Source organism: Halichoerus grypus, chromosome 1 (assembly GCF_964656455.1).
Source record: "Halichoerus grypus chromosome 1, mHalGry1.hap1.1, whole genome shotgun sequence".
NCBI lineage: Eukaryota > Metazoa > Chordata > Mammalia > Carnivora > Phocidae > Halichoerus > Halichoerus grypus.
This window is the reverse complement of record NC_135712.1, coordinates 23,134,502-23,159,495: the sequence shown is the minus strand read 5'-3', so window position 1 is coordinate 23,159,495 and position 24,994 is coordinate 23,134,502. Positions and strand designations below refer to the sequence as shown.

At 34.6% G+C, this 24,994-nt stretch overlaps 1 protein-coding gene across 2 annotated transcripts in view; it reads left to right on the top strand.

Annotated features, from left to right (window-relative positions):
* The window catches only part of NCAM2 (neural cell adhesion molecule 2), a 511,417-nt gene that overhangs the window by 291,975 nt on the left and 194,448 nt on the right, over positions 1-24,994 (top strand). For both annotated transcript variants that reach the window (XM_078056776.1, XM_078056832.1), the window contains exons 2-5: positions 3,664-3,738; positions 6,988-7,194; positions 9,636-9,779; positions 16,281-16,418. In XM_078056776.1, coding sequence (XP_077912902.1) covers positions 3,664-3,738; positions 6,988-7,194; positions 9,636-9,779; positions 16,281-16,418 — 564 coding nt within the window. The remainder of the gene's footprint in view (positions 1-3,663; positions 3,739-6,987; positions 7,195-9,635; positions 9,780-16,280; positions 16,419-24,994) is intronic.

Here is a 24,994-nt window from a genome sequence, read left to right as displayed (position 1 = left end):
TTAAGACATGACCTTAAATTTTAGTTCTCCAGGTTTTTCCTAATATGCACATGCTTTAATGTATCTGTAGAGGTCAATTAGAGCAAATCTAGCCTTTGGGAAATATGTATTTTCTTTATATACTTTAATACCTGAATTATAGCAATGTGTCAAGTCACCAAAATGTCCATGAAAAATATGGTCTTGATTAATGGGTGAATTGATAGATTTACTGAATGAAAAATTAACCAAGTATTTTAATACAAATTAACTAATTAATTTCAGGCTCAATTTCATTTCATTACAATGAATAGGTTATTTATTATAACCATCAGCAAATCAGTGTAAATTTATCCAGAACTATATTTAACATATAAAGTGCTTACATCCTTCAAGTTTTGTCTTTTCTATAAGAAAAGCAAATTTACTACAAAGACCAAAGATGGAAAGTATTTAAATAATAATTGGCAGACATTTCTCAAACTGTCTGATATCCTTGAATTCTTTTTAGGCAATGAAGTCATTCCACAATTTGATATTGTCAGTAATGTCAGTGTTCTATCCATACTGTACAATAAGCTCTTGGTAAGTGTTTATGCCTTGTTCTGCCATGTATTCATATTTTATCAGTTTAATTAAAGGAGAAACAGAAGTGAGGTTGATGAGCCTTCACTTTTAGAAATTTACATTTAAATAGGTAGAGAAATTAATATAATTAGCTATTATGTAAGTTTCATTCGTTTAATGAAAACGCCTACTGATCAAAGATACTTATTTGTTGATACCATAGAGGAGGCTATTAAAGAATGTTTTGTAAAGTTATTGATATTTTACTCTTGCTTTGAAGATAGGCAGCCATGTGGACATGTGAGAAAGGGAGAGAAAAGCAGAGGAAATAGCTTGAGTGAATCCATAGTGGCAGGAAAGTGAAAGAGTCCATGAAAAAGGTCAGGGATGATTCATTGTGGTTGTCTGTAGCTGCAGAGCATTGGGAAAGAGTAATTGGAAATAAACTTGGAAAGGCAAGTTTTCTTTCAATTAAAATTTGTATAATAATTAACTAATTGGGCTAAGCAAATCCACTTTGAGGACTTTTGAAGCAGGCAGGTGAAATTAAACAGTTTTAGAAACTTATGCATGCAGAAGCCTGAGAAATACTTCATGGAAAGAGAGATTGAAGAGATAAAAGTCAGAAAAAGAAGTATAGAATCTGATAGATCACTATCTCAGATTAAAATAAACATCTCACATTAAAATTAATGAGTACATGTATTAGGCGAAAAGTGCTGGAAATAAATAAGAATGCAAGCAAATGATATTTCAGAGGCTGTATCTCCAAGACTTGAAAATTGATTGATGATGCCCCAAAATGGACTATGAACAGTGAGCAACTTTTGGTGGAAGGGAAATGAATTTGGTTTGCACTCAGAAAGTTTGAAATTAAAATATGCTATCCAACTGAATTCTAGCTGAGGTTGGAAATCACAGGATTAGGTTTGGAAAAGCACATACTAAAGATCCAAAGAGAAAAGGAAATGGGATAATATCTTAAAAGAGAAAGAAAAGGGAAGAAAGAAAGAAAAAGTGGAACAAAATGGCAATTCCCTATTTATTTTCAACCATATAATGTCTTTTCTGCCTCCTTCCCTTCTATCTGTTAGGTATGCCCATATCTTCCCCAATTTATAAAACCCCTGACCACATGCCCAGAATTGTGGATCCCCAAAACCTCAGCCATCTCTTCATATTCAAGCTTACTGTAGGGACAGTCTTAATTTCCTTAACTTATGCAATTTGCCTCTGTTGACCCCATCACACTTAAACTAAATGCACCTGAAGGATTAGTTACTCTTCAAAAGGAAAAGCCCTCACTGGAACTGGCCTTGTTTATATCTTTTAGATAACTGTCTTGCCCCTTGGTTCTACTAGTTTTTTTCCTATTCTATCTAACTTCTGTGCTTTTCTTAACCTATTTCTCTCTGAAATATCAGACTGACTTGACCACTTGTTGACCCCTATAATGTGCCAAGCACTCTTTGAGAATTAAGGAATTATGAATAAAAATAGGGCCCAGACTGAGGGGAGAGAAGGAAACGATGTAAGCCAGCCTGTTTCCCAAAGAGGTATCCTGAAAAAGAAGGAATTTATTATTTGATGATGGGGAGTACAAGCAAACGTATTTTAAAGAGCTTAAACATGTCCAACAAATCTTCCTTGATAAATATTTTCTTCTTTTCTCATGTTTTTGATTTTACATTTCATTTCTTTAAATGTTTTCAATATAGTTAAGTTATGTTCTGAGTCTAATTCCATTTTTTGAAATTTTGTGGGTCTGTTTATCGTTTTGGATGTTTTAGTTGACTCTTGCTCACAGTGCCTTATTTCACCATGGTTTTTTATGACAGAATATGAGTTTAGGTTGAAGAGAGCTTAATTTATAAACATCTTGGGCAGTGTGGGCTAATGATATAGTTCCTCGGAAGGGGATTATGTTTGTCCACCACTTAGCTGTGAGCCCTACCTGGGGCACTGCTTTTTTGTTTAATTTCTCAGCTTGAGGTTCCCAAAGAACATGTGTTTATGATTAAATTCCCAAACCTGGGATATGGCAGAGTGTGGTTAATCTATTTAAATAGAAACATTTCCCCCCTCCACAGGCCAGGAGAGTCAACTGTCTTTATCACTGCCCTTTTGCCAGTAGGCTGATTTATTCTATACCCTTCTCATACTAAGGGTGAATTTTATTCTGCTCCAGTGTTATCTGGTGTTCAATAGCACCCACTTTTATAGACAAGTTTTGACCCCATCTTTGTGCAGTCTGTGCACCTTTTGCTTACTATAATCCACAGATTTCTGGTATCATTTTATACTTTGATTTTTAGATTTTTCTTCATTTTTCCCCCCCCTTGATGCTCCATTAATTTTCTGAAAGCTCAGCTATATGTATCTGGAAGTAAGGGATGGAGGGATGGGTTTTGGAATGTGGTCACACTATCTTGTCTACCATATTATTAGAAATATAAGTCTTTCAATTTGTATTAAAATATAATTCTAATTATCTTCTAAAATTTTAGAATGTTCAGCTATTTTATTTCAAATTTGACAACAAACTCATTGACCATCTCCTCTATTTTATTACCATTGTCCTGGTTCCTTCACTTAATTTATTTATGTTGTCAAAATGGTGTTCATTCACATTTCTTATACAATGTTTTTCTTCTTTTCATGGAAATATTTTAGTAGATAATCAAAATGTAGTTTATGTTTTTATTGTTATGATGACAGTGTAGGATATACTCTTTCAAACAAGGCTCCAAATGTTGGGCAAACGTTTTTTGTAGTTATTGCCCAATGTGGTAGCACATATATAACCAAGAATGTAAATATGGAAGTGAGTATGAATTCACTCATTTACATGACAAACAAATTTCAACATGCTTTATTAAATAAGTCCTGTATTTGGTCTGGTTGTGAGTTGCGTACTAATGTAACAGACATAATGTTATTAGATTGTATTTTATAATTAGAATATATTTTATAAAACTTTCATTTCTTTTTACAGGTAATAAAAATTTACAGGGAAAATAATTGCTGTTTGGATCATGTAGTTAATAGATCATGTAATAAAATCTTAGAATTCATGTTGAAAGCCATACTTAATTAAGATTTAAATATTTTTTTCAGCTCTTCTTCAAGTGACAATTTCACTTAGCAAAGTAGAGCTTAGTGTGGGCGAATCTAAATTCTTCACATGTACAGGTATGTATCTGTACAGGTATTTTCAGATGATAACTTGTTTTATGCTTTAATTATTTAATATTATATACTGGCAAAATTTAGATGGTGAAAACAATTCTCTGAAAATAAAACCTTATATTATCATTGGGCTTTGAGGTTAATAACTATATTTTGCATGTTAAAAAGTATGAATTTTATTTCCGTTAATTTCAAGTTATTAATTTTGACTGGCAAACTAGCTCATTTATTTTGAAATAACTTATTATCAAATGTAATGTATGCACAATAACTTAAATAAATTCAAATATTATTCCTGTATAAATAGTAATATTAGGATGAATGTAAATATTATAACTGAATTATCTTTGTAAATATGCAATGAATAAATTAGATATGGCACACTGCACTATAATTACACCTGAATGAAAACTTTGGGACAAAGCAAATCAAATCCATCCTTATGAAAAGTGAATTTAAAAAAAGTAGAGATTTAATCAGCAAAACTGTTGCAAGAATTTTGTGACTATTAATCAAACTATCATATATCATAATACCTGTGGGAAATTTTATGGACCTCATTTAGTTTAATCATGCACATGCAGTATTTTTTCAGAAGACATTTAAATACTTAAGCAACAAATTCTAATTCAGAGTACTGTAGAGCTCACAAATGCACATATTCGACTTCTATTTATATTCATCAAATTCATTTTTATGCATACAAGCCTTCATACCTAAAGTTTTAAATAATATTCATCTAGAGCCAAAATTGCTTTTTAGGGTATTTTAAAATTGTTGGTATTCCTGATTATGCTTAAGTAACACAAAACTGGATTAAAGTAGGCATTTCTGACATAAAATGCATTATACAAGTCTTGAGAATTACATGGCTTATTTAAATTATTATTAAAATTAATAAAAATAGAAATAGTCATAACATTTATAAATCACATATACCATATTATAATACACATACTATAGGTATTATGTATGTATAATATCACATTTTATGATAAACTAATAGAAGCCATGATTCTTCGTATGTTTGCCTTCCTAAAGGTCTGAATTGATAGGTCTGTGGATACCTATTTTTGCATATTGACAAATAGAAAGGCAGAGAGCAAATGAGATACTGATTCAACATCATTTATTATGTCAGCATTCTTATGCTTTGGCATAAGAATGTAGATCATTGTTTTTAAATCTCATCCGTATTTTATATACACAAATGCACACATGCACACACACAGCTCAATTGTGTCACATATTCACAGAATAATGAAGTAGTTTAAAAATGAATTTTGAAAATGAAATTGTTTTTCCTGCATTTGCATATCACAATGATTTAGGTTATGTAAGTTATATAATATTATTACTTCTGTAATAGGTCAAATTAAGACATAATTTAAAATTTAAAAGAATGAATTAACATCATTTAGTGTACTAAGTTTTGCTGGTAAAATAAGGCAAAATAATGAAACATTTTCTTTTCCTTATATACAAGAGCCATACTGTTGTCATGTAAGTGGCCTTATATATATGAAATAGAGTAGTAAAACAAGATCTAAAAAAAGATGTGGGAAACCCCTGCAAATCAGAATGCGTTCATGTATTTTTCCTACTACAATGCTGACCAAGTTGCTATGACTTTGAAGTTTCCTCATACACTAAAACATAGACATCTAAACTCAATAAAATAAATGTCTTAAATTTACACTATCAGGTGGTCAGACCCTCAGAGAGCTAATATGTCATAAATAGCAAATGAATTTGTATACCACATTTTTTAGAAAATAAAAATTTTACTGTTATTTATCAGTATCTCCAGTAGTCTAGTCTTAATAAAATAACATGGGAAGTTTCACTGGAAATCATTATTTATTAGAGATGTCATAAAAAGAGAATCATGACTGACTTGCTCTATGAAAATCCAGTATAAACTCTCCATGATAATGAAATTTTATACCATATTATTAAGAAAAAGAATGTCCAAAATATTTCACAGAATGTCCAATATAATTTACTGTATAAAATGAGTTTTGTACCGTTCAAATTTAAAGTGCTGCTCATTTAAATTATTCATTTGTAACTTCTCTAGGGTGAGGAGAATCAAAGCAAATACGTCCTGCAAATGAGTCATCCCATAACCACTACAGTTTTATGGTTCTGTCCAGAAAGAACTGAAGATAACATAACTAAGACCCATTTAAGATTTAACTAAACTGTCTTTCATACTTTTTGCTCAAGCGTGTCTAATTTGATATGGAAAGCACAATAATTTGTTTCTAAAGCCCCTTCTTGAGGAAAAAATAAGAAGGAACAATGTTTTTCAAAGTGGTCCTGCAGATGTTAGTTAACTTTATGCATTTTCCCCTGATACTTTTGAGTTAATAGTATATACTGCTTCCACAAATTCTCTCTCAAGTGATTAGGTGAAATACATCCTTTTGGTGAGTAAAAGCAAACATTGGAAGCTTCAGCTTTTACGAAGAGGATAATAACCTGGATTTTGAATTGAAAAAAATAAATGTTTACCCTGTAATGATTTGGTTGTAATTGCCTAGCAGTATAAGTATCATTTCAGTGCATTCTAATTATCATATGATTAAATAGTTAACAGTTTTAGATTAAAATGATGAAACTATTCATTTCAGTTGAGAAAAGAGATTAGGGCTCCTTTTTAAAAAATAAATTAGCTTTATCTGTACAGGTTTAACAATTTAGGAAATTAATTCCAAATTCGGTATTATCAAAGCCAAAGTTTTATTGTGTATAAGATTTACATTGTTATAAGCTTTGCTTTATTGGAGAAAAAAGTCCTATCTCCTGACCCTGGCAAAGAGAATTGGGAACAGGTGAAATCATGTTAGTAATCATGTTTCTGTTCAGATATATCGATCACATTTAATTTATGTCTGACTCAGTGGCCAAGGCAGTTTCATAACTTAACTGTAGTAATAATTCATAGATTGCTATGGTAAAGTTTCAACTATCAGAGCTTAAATACCATACTGTCAGTTTCCTGTAGAACTTTTGGGTTTTGCTTACGCAAACGGGACTGAATTCTCAACATTGGATAAGTAAGGATGAGCATGTGTGCTAACATTTGTGTTTACTTTCAATTTCGTAAGATTTTTCAGACTTCCAGCCTTCTCTTATTTACATTTTTTCCCCAAATTGTTAAAAGTTGTCACATAATAGTAAATGTCAATGCCAAAACAAACATTTGAAACATATTTTCAAACGTTTATTTTCCATGGCTATTTGCAGCAATTGGTGAACCTGAGAGTATAGATTGGTATAATCCTCAAGGAGAGAAGATAATTTCAACACAGAGGGTAGCAGTGCAAAAGGAAGGTGTTAGATCACGATTAACCATCTACAATGCAAATATAGAGGATGCAGGGATATATCGTTGTCAAGCAACAGATGCCAAAGGACAGACACAAGAAGCTACAGTTGTTTTGGAAATTTACCGTAAGTCATGCATTTATTAGTTGATTGAAATGTGGTTGTATAAAAACTTGAACAAAAAAAATGCATTTGGGGTGCCTGGGTGGTTCAGTCAGTTAAGCGACTGCCTTCAGCTCAGGTCATGATCCCAGCATCCTGGGATCAAGCCCCACGTTGGGCTCCTTGCTCAGCGGGGAGCCTGCTTCTCCCCTGCCTGCCGTTCCTCCTCTTTGTGCTTGCTCTCTGTTTCTTTCTCTCTCTAGCTCTCTCTGTGTCAAATAAATAAAATCTTTAAAAAATGCATTTAATTAAAACTAACACTCATGAAGAACTATGTGCTAGGCAATGCCCTAAGACCATTACAAATATCAGCTTATTTATACTTTACCGTAGTGCATCTCTAAAATAGAATAGATAATAGGAAATAGTTTATTATAAACACATAGATGGAGCCAATTCTGTTGGTTAAATAAGAGAGATGAAAATGTTTTAATATTCTCAAGCCATTAAAAATCTGTTGGGTAACTAGAGAACAGTAGATTATTATGAAATTTATGGGGAGTACTTTTTCACACTAAAATAAAAGGTCAGGATGAGAACAAATGAAATTACATATATGATAGCAGCGACCAGTCTAGAATGAGAATTGAGGAAGGGTCGGTGAACAGGAGTAGACACAGAAAAAACTGAAAACTCATCTAGTGGAGAACAATATCTAGCTGGATTCTTCACCATCAGAATATTCATTAATAAAGTTTTCCACACTTACACTTCATCTTATGACTTGAGATTGACTGCTTTCTACATTCCTTCCCTCTTCTTACATTTAGGAATCATTAGCCTTTTTTTTTTTTTTTTTTAAGATTTATTTATTTATTTTTTTTAGAGAGAAATGTCAGGGGGGCAGACAGAGTGGGAGAGACAGTCTTAAGCAGACTCCTTGCTGAGCAGAAAGCCTGACACAGGGCTGAGCAAGGAGCCTGACGCAGGGCTGGATCATGACCTGAGCCTACACCAAGAGTCAAACACTTCACTGACTGCACCACCCAGGCGCCCCAGGAATCATGAACCTGTTTAAGAACACATTAAAGCCTGTTGACTCCCTAGGCTTGAAACCAGGCTCTATTACTTACTTTTGTGGCTTTGAGCAAATGCCTAACCTCTCTGTTAGGTTATAGGTGACAAATATAGGTTATAGATGACTTAAGACAAAAACCTCTTTAGTTTTGTCATCTATAAAATAGATATAATAATATTACCTACCTCATATGTAGAGTTGTTTTGAGCACTACATTAATCAATATTATATAAAGTGCTTAGAACAATGCCTTACAATTAATATGTGATAGTATTTCCACCCATATAAATGAAAAATATGTGAAAAACTATAAAAATTTTAAAATACTAACTCAAGGCATCTCTTCCTGACAGCTTTATTATTATTATTATTATCATTGTAGAAACAAGACATGAAAAAAAAAGGCAAAGCATTCCCACAGCATGACTTCCTCTTTGATGCCCAGTGCAATTTGTTGGCACATTACTGCCCTCATTTTTCCTGACTTTGCCCTTACCCCTGTTAATTTCAAAGTTCCTTAAGAAAAGATAGTGTAACTATTTATATGATCCCTACAGTACCTATTTCATAAATAGAAAAAAAATAAATTGAAGTGATCATTTCCTAGACATAGTATTTGGAAAGATTTTTCATTACTTTGAATGATGAAAAGGAAGGTGCCTGGTGTTTTGTTTGTAAACTAAAGAAATGGCTTTTTTCCCCACAAGAACAATGAATTGCTTTTGTGAAAATTTCTCAACAAGCATAAATATCCAAGTTCATTCATTCATTCGACACACTTATTGGGTGTCTACTAATGACAGGCAATATTCTAAGTCCTAGACACTCAGTAAAACAGAATATGTCACTGGCCACTTGGTGCTTATTATTTTATTGAGTAGAGAAAGACAAACAATGAATGAACTTAGAAAAACACATGGATGTTAGATATGCATGCTATAGAATTCTGTAGTGAAGAAAGTTAGTGCGGTAAAGAGAGGGAGAGTTGAATTGGGAAGGGGGAAGGTTATTTTATCTGTGAAGGTGGAGCAGAAATCTGAAGGAATTCAAAAGAGCACCAGGCCCGAGGATGAGAACAAACCTGGAGTGTTCAAGGGATTGCAAAGAAGACGGTTTGTCTGGATCACAGGGACTAGGAAAAGAGAGAAGAAATTGGAATCAGACTTGTGGGGCTGATTCCAGTTCACACAGGACCTAGTATGGCATTGTGAGGACTTTGAATTTAATTCTCAGTGAGATGGGAAGCTCTGAAGTAGAGGAATTATGTTATCTGGCCTAGAGTTAACTAATGATTTTATCATCTCATCAATCAGCACATATTTTGGAATATGTTACCGGGAGAAGTGAGCATAATACTTTCGTGGTTTGTTTTACTTTCTTGATACAGAAAAACTCACTTTCAAAGAAGTGGTATCACCTCAAGAATTCAAACAAGGAGAGGATGCAGAAGTGGTTTGCCGAGTTAGCAGCTCACCTGCCCCTGTTGTCAGCTGGTTGTATCATAATGAGGAAGTCACCGCTATTTCCGACAGTTAGTATTTTGGTAACTCCCTAAATTATATGTTCTCATAATATTGCAATTTTTAAAAATACTGAATCTACCTGACTGCATATAGAAATTTTATTTTTTGGATCCCAAGCATCAAACAACTGTTTTGAGAACCTTACAGCTCTAAAGTAGGAGTTGGCAAACCACGGACCTCAGGCTGCCCCTCTGCCGTCTTTGTATGGTCATGAGATTACAGCCAAACCCGACCGTTACATAGTGTCCATGGCTGCTTTGGGGACAGGGTTGAGCAGCTGTGACACAGATGGTGTGGCCTACAAAGCCTGCAGTACTTATCATTTGGAGATTTACAGAAAAGGTTTGCTGACCCCATCCTATTCAAGAAAATTTTGTACAAACAGTATAAAGATAATAAGTAAATGAAGGAATCAGTCCTGATGCATTCAAATTCTACATGTTACAGTTCAAACATCATCCCCTGGGCTCATCTATGTAATCTTAAAATAATATCTATATGAACCCTGTTTATTATTCTGGCACTGTTCTTTCAAAAACACCTACATGTTCTAAATATTATGCTAAGATGCATATGGATAATAGACAGAAAAGTACATTCATTCAAATTGTCTTCATAATTTTGATTCAGACTGAGCTAAAATTCCAGAATAATATGACATCTGAAACTGAAAGCATAATTTGCTTACATTATGCTACTTTACCATTGTGCATTGGGAGCATTTTCAATTTAGAGTATTTTTCAATGCACCTGCATTGCAGAGGGTTATGAAATAATTGAATCTTTTCAAATACTTTCCATCTTGGATGATTCCATTGTGTGTTTCTAAGAGTTAAAACTTATAGCATAAAGGAGAGAAAGCATATAGTATCTATTTTTGAATATGTACAGAGAACATATCATAATCATGTTTAATAGATATTTTTTAAATTTTGAGGCAGTTTTTCTCGTCTTAGCATTTTCAGCACTTATCACTTATTGACTATCTCTCTTTTTTTCTATTATAATAAGTTAGTGAGAAATAATACTTTATTTCCTCTTATTTTATTTCAGGATAACTGCTTTATATTTCATTAACACATCACATGAGTACATTGTGCAATGTATTTTCAGCTATTTTTCCCTCAATAGTAAAGAAAAGGCAGTTCTTTTATAGCAGTTAGATGACAATGTCTAAACATTTTCAGATTGCCTCATCTTAGGCTTCAAGTGTACATCTGGTTTATTGTAAACCTTAATTACATGAAGGTTTTGAAATGAATTGTAGTTTTTAAAAGACACAGAGAACAAAAGCCTCAAAGCAGAGATTGATAGTCAAGTGTGATGGTGATGGAGGAGCACTCCTCTGTGCTACAACTCACACGTTTTCCCAGTATCCAGGGACGAGATGATTTGAAGCTGGAATGCCATTATGGCTCTACTCCTTTCCTTGGCCCGGAAGCTTTGAATTTTCTAACCGATCTGTATCTAATTCAGATTCTCTCCCTGTAAACAGTGGGTTATTATCACCATTTTCAACAATAGTTGTGAGTTTCAAATAAGACTTGAGGCACATAATAAATAGTTGTTAAATGAATGAATTAAATAATATTTGCGTGTATATCAGTTTCTCAACACGATGACATTTACCTTTCTCCTTCCCTCTCACTGAGTTTTTAAATTTTGAGAATCAGTGTTACCAGAATTATAAGCACTCGGGTTATAACTAGAATAAAAAAATCCAATGCAGGGGGAAGTGACTAGTCTAGAGTAAGCATGAAACCTAGCTCTGAGTTCCAGGGAAAGCAAAGAAGAAAAATGACATAATTATATTTTTCCTTTTTAACTCTAGGCTATAAAGAATTTAAGTGAATTGTGAGGAAGGACAAACTTTTCTAACCTTTTAATATTGGAGGAACCACATAGTTCATTGTTGAACAATTTGTACATTGATAATGGATTTATAAGAAATAATATTTTTCACCTGATTATACCTGATGGCCCCTTTATTAGAACTAATGGAATAAGATTAAGTTTATAACTATGAAAGGAACATGTAAGGGGACTTAGAATAATGTAGTGTGTCCAGGTAACTTTCTGAAGCCTTAATGTGGTATGCGAGTAGTTTGCAGGCTCCAGATGATATAATGAAGGTTTGGAAATGTCCATCTTATTAGCCATGCTTTTGGTAGCAGCAGTATGGCAGATATTTATAATTAAAATTCCAATAGAACATTTGAAGTGGAGTTTTTCCATGTTGCTTGTTGAAGGGAATCCATCTGCTAAAAAATCCAAACATTTAGGGAGTAAAGATGACATTTTGTTACAAAAATTGAATACCCCGATTGGAAGGCTATGGTAGATGCTCATTCAATGTCAGCCAGTTTGAAAGTTATCTCTAAAATATTCTAAATGCTTTGATCATTGCCCAATGAAGTACCCTGTTTGCATCAAAAACTATGGATAAAATAATTTTGTTCAATATTTTTTTATGTTATCTACTTCCAGTATGAAAATTCATTCAATTTTTAACTAGTTGTTGAAAACCTAGTATATGCCATCTAGCACACTGGATGGTGGGTAGTCCTAGTTAACAAGATAAACAAGTTTATTGCCTTCAAACTGCTAATAATCTAGTAGAAAAAGATTAATAAAGAAACCAGTGAAAACAAGGAATATTGAGGTCTATGAGAAGGAAAGTACAATAATAGAGGATGATAAAGAAAGAACTTCTCACCTAGTTAGGGCATGGGAGGGTGTCCAAGATGCCCACTGAAGAGAGAAGTAACCCTTAAATATGAAAAGGGGTTAGCCAGGCAAAGAGTGGTGAGGACTCTTCAGGAGGGGAAAACACCATCTGCAGCGGCCCGGAGGTGAAAGACACCATGAATAGTGCTTTCCAGAAAATAGAATTAGTTCATTATAATGAGAATTTATGACTAAGTGCAACTAGAATACTTATACTAATAGATAAATACAAATCAAGATTGATCATAAAGGATTAATAAGAGAGGAAACTGGAAAGGAAGTTTGAGCCAAGTCATTATGGGCTTGACGTCTCTGCAAAGGAATCTGGAATTTATCCAAAGGGACTATCACTAAAGGATTTTAATCAAGGCAGTGACATGACCTGATATGAATTTGAGAAGGCTATTAGTGCTTCAGTGAGGAGAATGAATTGGATGGTGGTCAAGGCAAAACTCCAGGCACTGATAACAGTTCAAACCCTAATGAAATAATTGCTGAAGGAGAAGGAGATTTAGACTAAGTAATGATAAAGGGGGAAGTGACAGGACATGGGGTTTGATTGGATATGCAGATGGAGGGAGATGGAGAAGTCAAGGATGACTCAAGGAATTTGACTTGGGCACATAGTTCAATGTAAAGACATGTGAAGACAGAACTGGAGAGACCATATGAGAAATTTCAGGTGGAGATAGTAAACTAAACTTTAAATTTACTGATTTTAAAGTACTTACAGTCCTTCTCAGTAGCTATATCTGGTCTACCGTTAAACACTTTTATAGTCATGTAATGACCTGATCTGAAGAAAAATTGTGTCTCAAAATATAGATGGTGCTTGAAGCCAAAAGAGTAAATGAGACCAACCATCAGTGGCTGGGGAATGAGAAGAAAAGAGGGCTAGAAAAAAATCTGTCTCTAGAAGCATAAAGCAGATCGCTTATTGAGTATTACTTTATTTCATTTATTTTTCTGAATGCAATAATGAAAACTTGGGTTTTAATAATTAAAGTTCTGTATAATTGAGAGAACAAATAATCTCCGATAATCAAATAGTTCTAATATCCATAATTATGCCTGATTGACTGAAGCAGTGCTTTCTTCAAATGTTTTCTGCCATTTGATAGTTTACTAACATCATTCCATGGACTTAACATACATACCTAGAATTTGACATGTGATTTTCATGTAGTTTGTTTTCTGTTTAGAAACATCGATATGTATTTAGATTTAGCAGGTAACTACTGATTTCCTAATATTCTAATAGTTTTCTCTCAGCCGATAGAAGTAATATATTAAAATGGCCATTTGAAACTAAAATTTTACAATTAGAAGAAACACTGATTTATTCCCATCAAATTATGTGTTATATGCATTCAACTTATTTTCCTTTTAATATCAAGTATTGCCTTCCTGATTAAAATAATTCTTCACCTTACTAGTTTTTAACTAAATACACTATAACCATTAAAGAACATTAGAGTTAAAGGATAATACATGTTTTAGTAATTTAAAAATATAATATTATGGTGATCAAGGTATGATTATGTGCAGCCCTCTCTAAATTTGAACTTCTTAAATTGGTAATTGCTTCCCACCCTAATTTCCAGCCACATTCTTAAATAGATCTTTTAATTGACCTTGAAACATTCTAAATTTTTACGAGTTCTGAGTTACTCCAGGACTTCTTGTGAGTTTAAATTTAAAATTTCTTACAGATTCTTTTTCTCCAGGCTTTTCTTGGAGAAAAGGAAAATTTACCAGGGGAAAGCATCTTCATGAACGTTTGTGTCTCTCTTCTTAGGGTCAACCTAAAGAAGAAATAAACATGATGGGAAAGCTTGTGGAGTAGTCCCCCCTTGTCCACAGGGGATACATTTCAAGACCCCTAGTGGATGCTTAAAACCACAAATAGTTCCAAACCCTATACTGTTTTTTCCTAAAAAAAAAAAAAAAACTATGATAAAGTTTAATTTATACCTTAAGCATCTAATTTATAAATTAAGAGATTAACGGCAATTACTAACAATAAAATAGAACAATTATACAAATAGACTACAATAAAATTTGTGTGAATGCGGCCACTCTCTCTCAATTTAGCTTATTGTACTGTACTCAGCTTTTTTTCCTTTTATGACATGACACAATGCCTAGGCGATGAGATGCAATGAGGTGATGCAGGGTTAGGCTACTATTGACCTCTGATAAAATGTCAGAAGGAGGATCATCTGCTTCCAGACCACGGTTGACCACAGGCAAATGAAACTGCAGAAGGCAAACTGTGGATGGGATGGGGGGTGGGGGAGGCTACTGTACTTCTTGAGCTGAAAATCATGTCCATTGCTTTATAATCAATATTTTCTATTTCTGGGATCCTCTGAATCTACATATTTCCACTCTTTGTTAATTATATCTTGCTTACCTATAGGAAGCATAATCCTCCCATAGCCTGATCACTCTCCTGTTTGTATTTGTAGCCCAAACTAGAACTGGTATGACATTTAGGAATTGCATTAAGGACTCTCTATGGAAGATGAACTCCAAATCTGAATTGAACCCCAAACTGCCTGATATCATAGCAGTTTATTTCTCAGTTACACAAAGTCTGGTTGGCAGCAGGGGTAGGGGTAGGATTGTACCCCATGCATACATTCAGCACTCTAGACTGAGGGAGGCTCTATCTTTTTCTCATGTGGTTTCCATGTTTGCCCTAACCTATCAAACCAGCAGATAGGGGAAGAGCAGTAAACATTGGAATAGGTCCAAAAAGTAACCTTTAATGGTATAACAGTAAATATCCCAGAGATGAATACCTTAAACTAATTGCATTTCTCCTTCACTAAAAGGTCCAAGGGTGTCGAGGATGTATCTCTCTTATTTACCAGAGTATCTCAAATACTGTACATACCAAATAAATGATGTTCAATGATGTATTAATTAATGAAATTGAAGATATTGCTTTTGCAACCTGTTTTAAAGTGGGACTAGAGGTCACACCGTTCTTTGTTTGATAAGAAGGGAAAAGGTCTTAACACTGCAACAAAATTGTGATGATTAAAAACTCAGGCCAGACATTGTGGAAACACTGTCAGGTTGAGATGGCGCCTAGGCTAGCCAGATTATCTTAAGCAATCAACTAATGCATGCCCTGTGACAGCTTATTTTTAATGTATATTCATGTGCATATACTCACACCTAAGGTGGAATCTTGAAATAAAATTAAGTCTAATCTGTTCATTCCTAAAGTGGATTATCTGCATTTAGAAAAAAAAATTCAAATAAATTTGAGATATGGCCATTTTATATGTCCTCTATGTGACTTGAATATTATTGTACCATTTAGCTGCCTCCTCAGAGTATGCAAAATTATTAGTTTAATTATTGTGTGAGGAAGGCTGTTCAATCAATTTTCTAACCCTTTTCCATACTCAAGTTGCTACATATTTGCAGTCAAAATGTCTTCGTGTCTGCAATATCTAATCTCGCAGCATTGTTCTTTTGTGTATCATTTCTGCATTCAAAGTACCAAGGGGAAAATAATAGCCTAAGCATTTTATGTGGAAATAAAGTCTTGAATGTGTTTTAGAAAAAAAGGTGTAACAAGACAGTGTGGAGTAGAAAAATTGAAGCCATGAAATTACATTTTACTTTCAAATTTGAATTTGTTTGTTGATGAAAAGTTTGATAGTGTCAGACAAGTGCCATATTTTAACTCTTAGCCATTTAGAGCACACTGGACTCTGCTTTCAATTACTGATATAATTTCCTCCCCTTTGCTTACTTTCCAGATCGCTTTGCTATGCTCGCCAACAATAATCTGCAGATTCTCAACATCAGTAAAAGTGATGAAGGTATATACAGGTGTGAAGGAAGAGTGGAGGCTAGGGGAGAAATTGACTTCCGTGATATCATCGTTATTGTTAATGGTAAGCAGAGAATAAATTGTACCTATTTTATTATTGCATGTTAGCAATATATTTATTTGTAGCCATGCAAATACAGCACTCTAATACACCTCTTCTGGACCTGGAGGGAATCTCCTGACCTCGGTGATAGCGTCTATTACATTGTGTATAGCCTCAAGGGCGGGATCTGAGGCTTATTCAACACCATCTTTTTTTACAAAGAGTCTTGTAAGAGAGTAGTTGCCTTTTGCTGGCTTTGTAGTTGTTGAAAGAATGCCAAGTGAAACATAGTAAAGTATCATACTAGATTTTATTTTTAAATTGCATGAATCACTTGTTGCTTAAACTAATCCATTTAACAGTTCTGTAGGTTTACTCAAATTTAAAGTTAATAATTGATTCCACAGGGAGATTAATAACTAAGTTTATGGCATCACAATGACATCTCTTCTTCCAAACTTGGCTTCTCCTGCTTTATTTCCTGCCTGTGTTAACATGACATTCTGTGAGCCCAGAAGATATTTTAACTTTATCCTAGCTGTCTCTATTTTGGTAATCTCATCTGTAAATGCCATGTGTACCACATGTTTTTAACAACTCTCAAATATATTCTACCATGATGCCCTCTGTAGGAGTGCAGCCCTTTCAAATTGTTTTTTCTTTTTTTTTTAATTTTTTTATTGTTATGTTAATCCCCATACATTTTTCTTGAATTGCTACAAGTTGTTTCCTCTACTCTCAGGCTAATAATTTCAACTTCTTCTCCATCTAGCCTCTTTTTTTTTTTTTTTTTTTAAAGATTTTATTTATTTATTTGAGAGAGAGAGAATGAGAGACAGAGAGCATGAGAGGGAGGAGGGTCAGAGGGAGAAGCAGACTCCCTGCCGAGCAGGGAGCCCGATGCGGGACTCGATCCCGGGACTCCAGGATCATGACCTGAGCTGAAGGCAGTTGCTTAACCAACTGAGCCACCCAGGCGCCCTCCATCTAGCCTCTTAATAGTAAAATTTGTCAATGATTCCCATTACCTTCAAGACAAAATCAGCCATGAGCAGCCTATGCTTTAGCCATATGGAAATACTAGTAGTAACACTACACAAATGCACTTTTCTTTTTTCTTCTGTTTTAAAATAACAAGTTAGGAGTGCTTGGGTGGTTCAGTTGGTTAAGTGTCCGACTCTTGATTTCAGCTCAGGTCATGATCTCAGGGCTGTGAGATTGAGCCCCATGTCAGGCTCTGTGCTGGGCGTGGAGCCTGCTTAAGATACTCTCTCTACCTCTCCCTCTGCCCCTTCCACTCTAAGAAATAATAAAATAAAATAAAATAAAATAAAATAAAATAAAATAAAATAACAAATTCATGATAACTATAATGACAGGATTCTATAAGCAGAATGTCATTTGTTCTTTTTAGAGTAGACAAAATATAAAATTAAGGAGTTAGCCACATGTTTCCTATGAGTTAGGGCAAGCATGGAAAAATAAATCTGTGTTTTCTTCTGTATGCTATCCCCATTCTGCCATGAGCTATCTGTCCAGTTTCTTAAAGACTGGAGAACACTAGGAATCTCATACAGATTTAAAAGAGTTCATTGGCTGAGTAATATTCCATTGTGTACGTATACCACATCTTCTTTATCCATTCATCTGTCGATGAACACCTGGGCTCTTTCCATAGTTTGGCTATTGTGGACATTGCTATTATAAACATGGGGGTGCAGCTGCCCCTTTGGATCACAATGTTTGTATCTTTTGGGTAAATACCTAGTAGTGCAGTTGCTGAGTGATAGGGTAGCTCTATTTTTAACTTTTTGAGGAACCTCCATACTGTTTTCCAGAGTGGACGTACCAGCTTGCATTCCCACCAACAGTGTAAGAAGGTTCCCCTTTCTCTGCATCCCCACCAACATTTGTTGTTTCCTGACATGTTAATTTTAGCCAGAAATCTTACTATTTGCAACAACATGGGTGGAACTGGAGGGTGTTATGCTGAGTGAAATAAGTCAATCAGAGAAAGACAATTATCATATGGATTCACTCATATGTGGAATCTAAGAAACAAAACAGAGGATCAAAGGAGAAGGGAGGGAAAAATAAAACAAGACGAAATCAGAGAAGGAGACAAACCATAAGAGACTCTTAATCATAGGATACAAACTGAGGGTTGCTGGGGGGGAGAATGGGAGGATGGGGTAACTGGGTGCTGGGCATTAAGGAGGGCACTTGATGTAATGAGCACTTGGTGTTGTATGCAATTGATGAATAACTGAACTCTACATCTGAAACTAATGATACACTATATATTAATTAATTGAATTTAAATAAAATAGGAAAATATAAATAAAAATAAAAGTTCATTGGTCTTTCACTACCTGCAGCAAAGGTAGTTTGACCACAAAGTTCATGCTGAAAGAGAAAGAGAGTATGAAAACACTGCTATCTTTTTCTCTCCTTCTCTAAGTCTGTAATTAATTGAGATTTATGGATAATATAATGGAATAGACCAGACAGTATGGCATGGAAACCAGGCAGGCTGGTAGAAATTGCACATGCTCATGGAGGAGGCCAAAGGGTCAGGCCTTCAGAGGGTAAGTTTTTCTTTTTTAGAAGTGCAGAGTCTAGTATTTATTACGAGTACCATAGTCAGAGGTTTTGACCTTCAACACATGGGGAAGATTTCAGTGCATGAAGAATAGGTTTAAAATGGAAGTATGTATCTATACATATATCTCCATCTATTTCTATTACCAATAAGCATCTCTAAACTATTTGTCTATTATATACAGTAAACAAAGATAACTTACACTATTTAGTTTAACTATTGACAACTTTCTACTGTGCTTTATTTCCAAAATAATTTATGTTGGCATATAAAAATGTATTTTGTCACAGACAAATCATTGCGCTGAGTATTCTTTTATGAAAACGGGGATTATAATATTAGTTCTTAATGTAAAGTTGTGGAGGCAGTATATAAATATTTATTATTATATGTTATATGTATGTCAAATTATGCACATATTTTTGCACTAAAACAGTAACTCAAGTCTGATATTAAAAAGGAAGTGTTGGGATGCCTGGGTAGCTCAGTTGGTAAGCGTCTGCCTTTGGCTCAGGTCATGGTTCCACTGGGGTCCTGGGATCAAGCCCTGCATCAGGCTCCTTGCTCAGCAGAGAGCCTTCTTCTCCCTCTGCCTGCCACTCTCCCTGCTTGTGCTTTCTCTCTTTCTCTGACAAATAAATAAATAAATAAATAAAATCTTAAAAAAAAAAAAAAAAGGAACTGTTACCGAGCAGACATAGCATGTTCGTTCACCCTTCATTAACTATTTGCTATTGTAACTTCTACCTTAATATATTTAATAGGTGTTCTAATCTGTTTCCATACTAGTTTATCTGTGGATGTTTATACATGATTATACTTATTTTGAAGGAAGCATTTTTTGGGTATGAGTGTCTTCAATTAACAAAGTTTGAATCTTCAAGTCCATCATGGTGTGCGCTCAAACTGGAATATTTAGTTCTGTATGTCTATTCCTATTATGTCAGGGTTCACAAGTAGATAACATGGGATTGTGTTCTTTTGTGCCACTCAAATCAATCACGTAGGCAGTTTTCTGTTCTGTCTGCATCACACTGAGCCTCCCAAAGGCAAATCATTCTCCTTCCACATCCCAATTTCCTCTAACAGAATCAACTACAGATCCTAATCTGACCTTTGCTCGAACACTGCTTTATCTCCAGTTCTTCTAATTAGTCACATTTTCCCTTTATGGTCACAAAACTCTCATACCTTAGAATTCCTGGCACCACTTTTCTTCAAAATAACAGTGTTCACAAAAATCAGCCATTGATTTATGCCCCTTCTGATGCAGTTGGACCCTGCCAAGGGAAGGCATTGACTAATTCCACCGGTTCGTCTGTGCTTTGCTCTCACATTCTGCCTTTACTTCAGCCAGAAAAATCATTCTGCTCCAGTCTTATTGACTCTTGTGCTGCTTACTGGAGACCAGCTCCTTTTAAATTTTGAACTCTCCTTAAAAGTATCCCCCTATTAGTTCTCTCGTATAAAACCTCTTAAAGACATTTCAATGAAAAGTTCAAGGGTGCAAAAAATAATAATAAAAGCAATAGCTTTATCCACATTATCTTATCTTACCTCAGTGACAAATTTGACTTGCTCTATGACCTTTTCCTCAACTTATGTTGTAAGCCCTCTCTCTTAATTGCGACTGATTTTTATCCTGACTGATTTGGCTTTTATCCTGGACCTCCTTTACTTGTCTCCTTCCCCCTCAGGTACACTGGAATCCTGACCAAAGGCTCCAGGCAATTATTTATGGACATTTCCCTACTTCCTTGTAAAATCTTGGCTCTGGAAGAAGTTCTGCTCTTTCTTTTATTTTTTGCCCTTCGAAAACTTTTCCCTCACATTTCCTTTCTTCCAGTTCATACCCTTTTGTTTCAATAATTAGTCAAAGGATATTTTTGCTAGGTTCCTCTGTGGTACCAATAATACTAAATGTTAGGGATATTTTTTTTTCTTTTCTCCCTCTATTACTTTCTTACTATATTTCTCAATGCCTTTGTATAGTTTTTCACAAATACTTATGTCTCCTCCCTTGAAGAGGATTATGGTGCTTCCAGGGGAAGAGTTGTGCATCCCCACCCAACTGATGACAAGACTTCTTCTGGCCAATGGCTTATAAGCAAACACAGTATACACTATGACTGAAATCAAGTTGCTAGAAGAATCACATGTTTTTTATCATGTTCTTTCCTTCTGACATGAAACTAGCATGACACAAGAAGAGACTTCTCCTTCACCTTGGACACCATGATGAAGACAGGTGCAGCAGAGTCCCAGCTGCTCTGCAGGTGCAGACACATAACATAAATAAGAAGTACATTTTTTAAGCCCTGAAATTTAAGAGTCATTTGTTATCACAGAAAAGCAGACAAGTGCAATGCCAGTGGCTTTTTCCTACTTAAAATAAGCAAATTAAATACTGTCTGACCTAGGGGTACTTCTGAAATTACTTCCCTGAGTATGGCACAGACATCTTATAAATCCTACTTTCCCCTGATGGTGATCATTTCTTATGATTTTTTTATCACCTTATCTCAAAATATTGGAGTTTCAACTGAAGACTTTTGACTACAGTTTCAATATTAATTTATATTGCATTAAACAGGTGCATATGAAGTGCTAGCTATATGTTTAACACTATGTTATGCTCAGAATACTAAAAGGCTTAATGTAGCATCATTTCCCTCAAGGCACTTAGAGTTTTATCTTAATAACATAAAGTAATCAACTTTACTAAAGTCCTTTATTGTTTATGGGGAAGCTGGATACAAAAGCATATACTGAGGGCAATTTTTATAGATATTAACAGACTATTTTATAAGAAGGGGCACCTATTGTAGCTGAAGGGGAGACTTGCTTGGTATTTGGGATAAATCTATTGATGAAAAGGTGTTACCTTGTAGAAAAGAGAGAGAGAGAGACGGAGAGACAAATAAAGCAGCATCTGCAAAATCAAAAAGAGGTATAATGTGAAAAAGCATCCAATAGCTTAACTGTTCCTGGAATGTGATATTTTGGGGAAGGAGTAATGGTAGGGTTAGAGGAAGATAACAGCTGGAAAGTGGGTAGCCAGATCATGGAGGACTATGGACTCTCTTCTATGAGGCTAAGATGAGCTCACTTCGAAGAGCAGGGAAACTAGAAAGCAAGGAAGTTGACGGAAGGATGGAGGCAGAGAGAGGAAGTTAGTTAGTTCAAGTGAGAGGTAATTAGGGACTGTGCTAAAAGACAAAGAAATGAAGGGGAAGATAAATAATTGGGTATTATTTGAAGCAAAGCCTTTGTGTTAACACGTGTGTCACAGAGGCTAGAGCAATCAAGGGTAATTTGAAGACTTTTACTGTAGGTTCTAGCTTTCCAGTATAATAAATGCAAACGAAATTGACCAACAAAGTGTGAACTGAAATATATCTGTTGGATTTGACCATTATGAGATTACAAGAGACATTAGGGTCAATGATACCATTTGAGTAGCCTGGAAAAAATTCATACTGCAATGTCTTGAAAAATGAAGGTAGCAAAGGCACAGCATTTGTTACCTCAACTTATTGGAATCATATGTTAAATGGGAAACATCACAAGGTTGAATTAAAGATCAGAGGAAGTGGTTGGGGTTCTAGGACACTTACAAGGAAGATATACCTTGCACATAAACAGAGTATCTTTTATGTTGAGCCTGGAGGAAGTGTGTCAAAAATGAGTTAGGATGTGGATAAATTAATTCAAAGATAGGTCTGGTTAATAATTTGAGATAAATCTTGCCACATGACTTGCATATTCTATTTCCAATCATCTGGCTTCCCTCATCTAGCAAACATTGATGTATTCTGGATATTTCTCAAATATTTCTCCACAGTCTTATGTGCTTACATCTTCTCTTTTTTGGATTTTCAAGTAAGCTTTCTAACACACCTAAAATTTTTTCACAAATCTTTCAGTGGCTGCCTTCCTTTAATTACTATACCCTATTATATTATTATATATTTGATAAATTGACTGGCCATCTTCTCTATAAATTCCTGGGCTCTTTTTACTAGATAATTATATTATACACCCACCCACATATACATATTATTGTGTGATATCCAAACCTTGGATACATTTCTTTAAAAGAGAATTCAAAATCATTTCTCTCTTCTTAACCCATGCTCATTCTCCCCCATCAGATTCCTAGCCCTTATTTAAGTAGAATGCTCTCTAAAACTACTCAGAAAATGTCCATATAAGTGACAGATCTGGAAATAACTTTTAAATTTAAAGTATAGTCAATAGAGAGTTATTTTTATAAAATGCTCTTTTAAAGTATAATGATTCATTATTTTCCGAATCTTTTGTAAATTTGTGGAGAGCGATCCACTAATTGCCAATTCAACCTTAGGATAATGGAGGCAGGAACAATTGAGAATGGATGAAAAACACCTAGTAGTATAATTTTAAAGCAATTGTGTCTTTAGTCTTCCTTTGAACATTAAAATCAACAGTAAATGACAATGGCCAGAGATATCTGTGCAAGTACATGTCAGAATGGAGAGTGCACTTTGTTAATGCAGTAACCCTCAGGCAGTGATTTTGTATTCCTACCCATTTTCTAGCCATTTCTTAAAATTAAGAAAAATGGAAAAAGTACTTTTCTTTTTTAAAAAAATGAAAAGTTAGAATTTTCCTCTTTAAATTTTATGCAATGTTATATAACATTAAGGATATATAAAAATATAAAAGACCATGAACTAGCCTTTTGTATATCAATAATACAATTGAATCAGCCATTCAGAGCAATAGTTTAAGTCAGTTTAATTACTGTAAATTCCTAATTTATAGCAATAATATATAATATATAATTCACCAAAGAGTCAGTTAGTAAGCTTTTGTCAAAACCAGAATATTTTCTGATATTATTAAGTATTTTTACCCCTAATGATCCCATTAAGTTTCAAAGATTAGAAGTCTGAGAATATAAGGAAGAAATTTTTTCTTTTTCTTTTTTTATTCTTATCCAACGTTATTTTAGAAATTCCTATAATATAGAAAATGTGATAGATATGTTAGTGGAGAGTCCTGTTCCCCAGCCTCAGTTCTTGGGTTCGACCAAGCAAAGGTCAAAGTGAGAGTACACTCTCAAGATTGACAAGCGGGCAGGTGACTGATGGGGGTGGGGGAGGGTGTCAAGGATGTCTTTTCTTTTTATGTTTGCATATGTAATGAGTCATAGCTAAGGTGGTCTCTGACTGAGGCTGCTTTCAATCTTCTAAGGGATTCCTCCTATCTGTGGAGAGGGGGAGTTTTTGGCTCTCCGTGGTCTTTGTCAGAACTGTCATGGCAGCCTTCCCCCACAGGGAGGGGGGGTCAAAACTGCAATGTAAATATATCATAATGAAGCTATAGATTACTATAGGACTGGGGTTATAGGGAAGAATGTATGCTGATCCACCGGGGTCTTTCCCTGCTGTTTGGAACTTGGCTCCCACCCTTTTTTATCAGTTCCAAAGCACCTGTTCCCTGCTCATATCTAGCTAACTGCCTACTCCATTTGATAGATAGATGATAGATAGATAGATAGATAGATAGATAGATAGATGATAGACAGACAGATGGATCTGTCTAAGGACATTTTTCTTTGCCTTTCCTCTCAACATAAATAATTGGTGTGAATAGTTAATATAGTTTCTTCCTTTTCTTCAATCTGTATTTCTTTTTTGCCCAGAATTTCCTATGTACATTTAAAGGGCATAATATTATATTTGCAAGGCAGTAGAAAAGCATACATTTATTTTACAACTTATTCCTTTCCATCTTTGATTATAAGAGAAGGCAGAATTATCCCATTGTTTGAATCAGATCCCGGCTCAGAACTCAACCATCCCCTGGATGGCAGTCTCCTGGTTAGGTAGAGATTAGTCTTTATAATTTTTCTCTAACACGTGCTTAATAAACACAGAAGTGAACACTACCATTTGTCAAAGCAAGAATGAAAATTTCAAGAAATCTATAGAGGACACAAGATACTGCA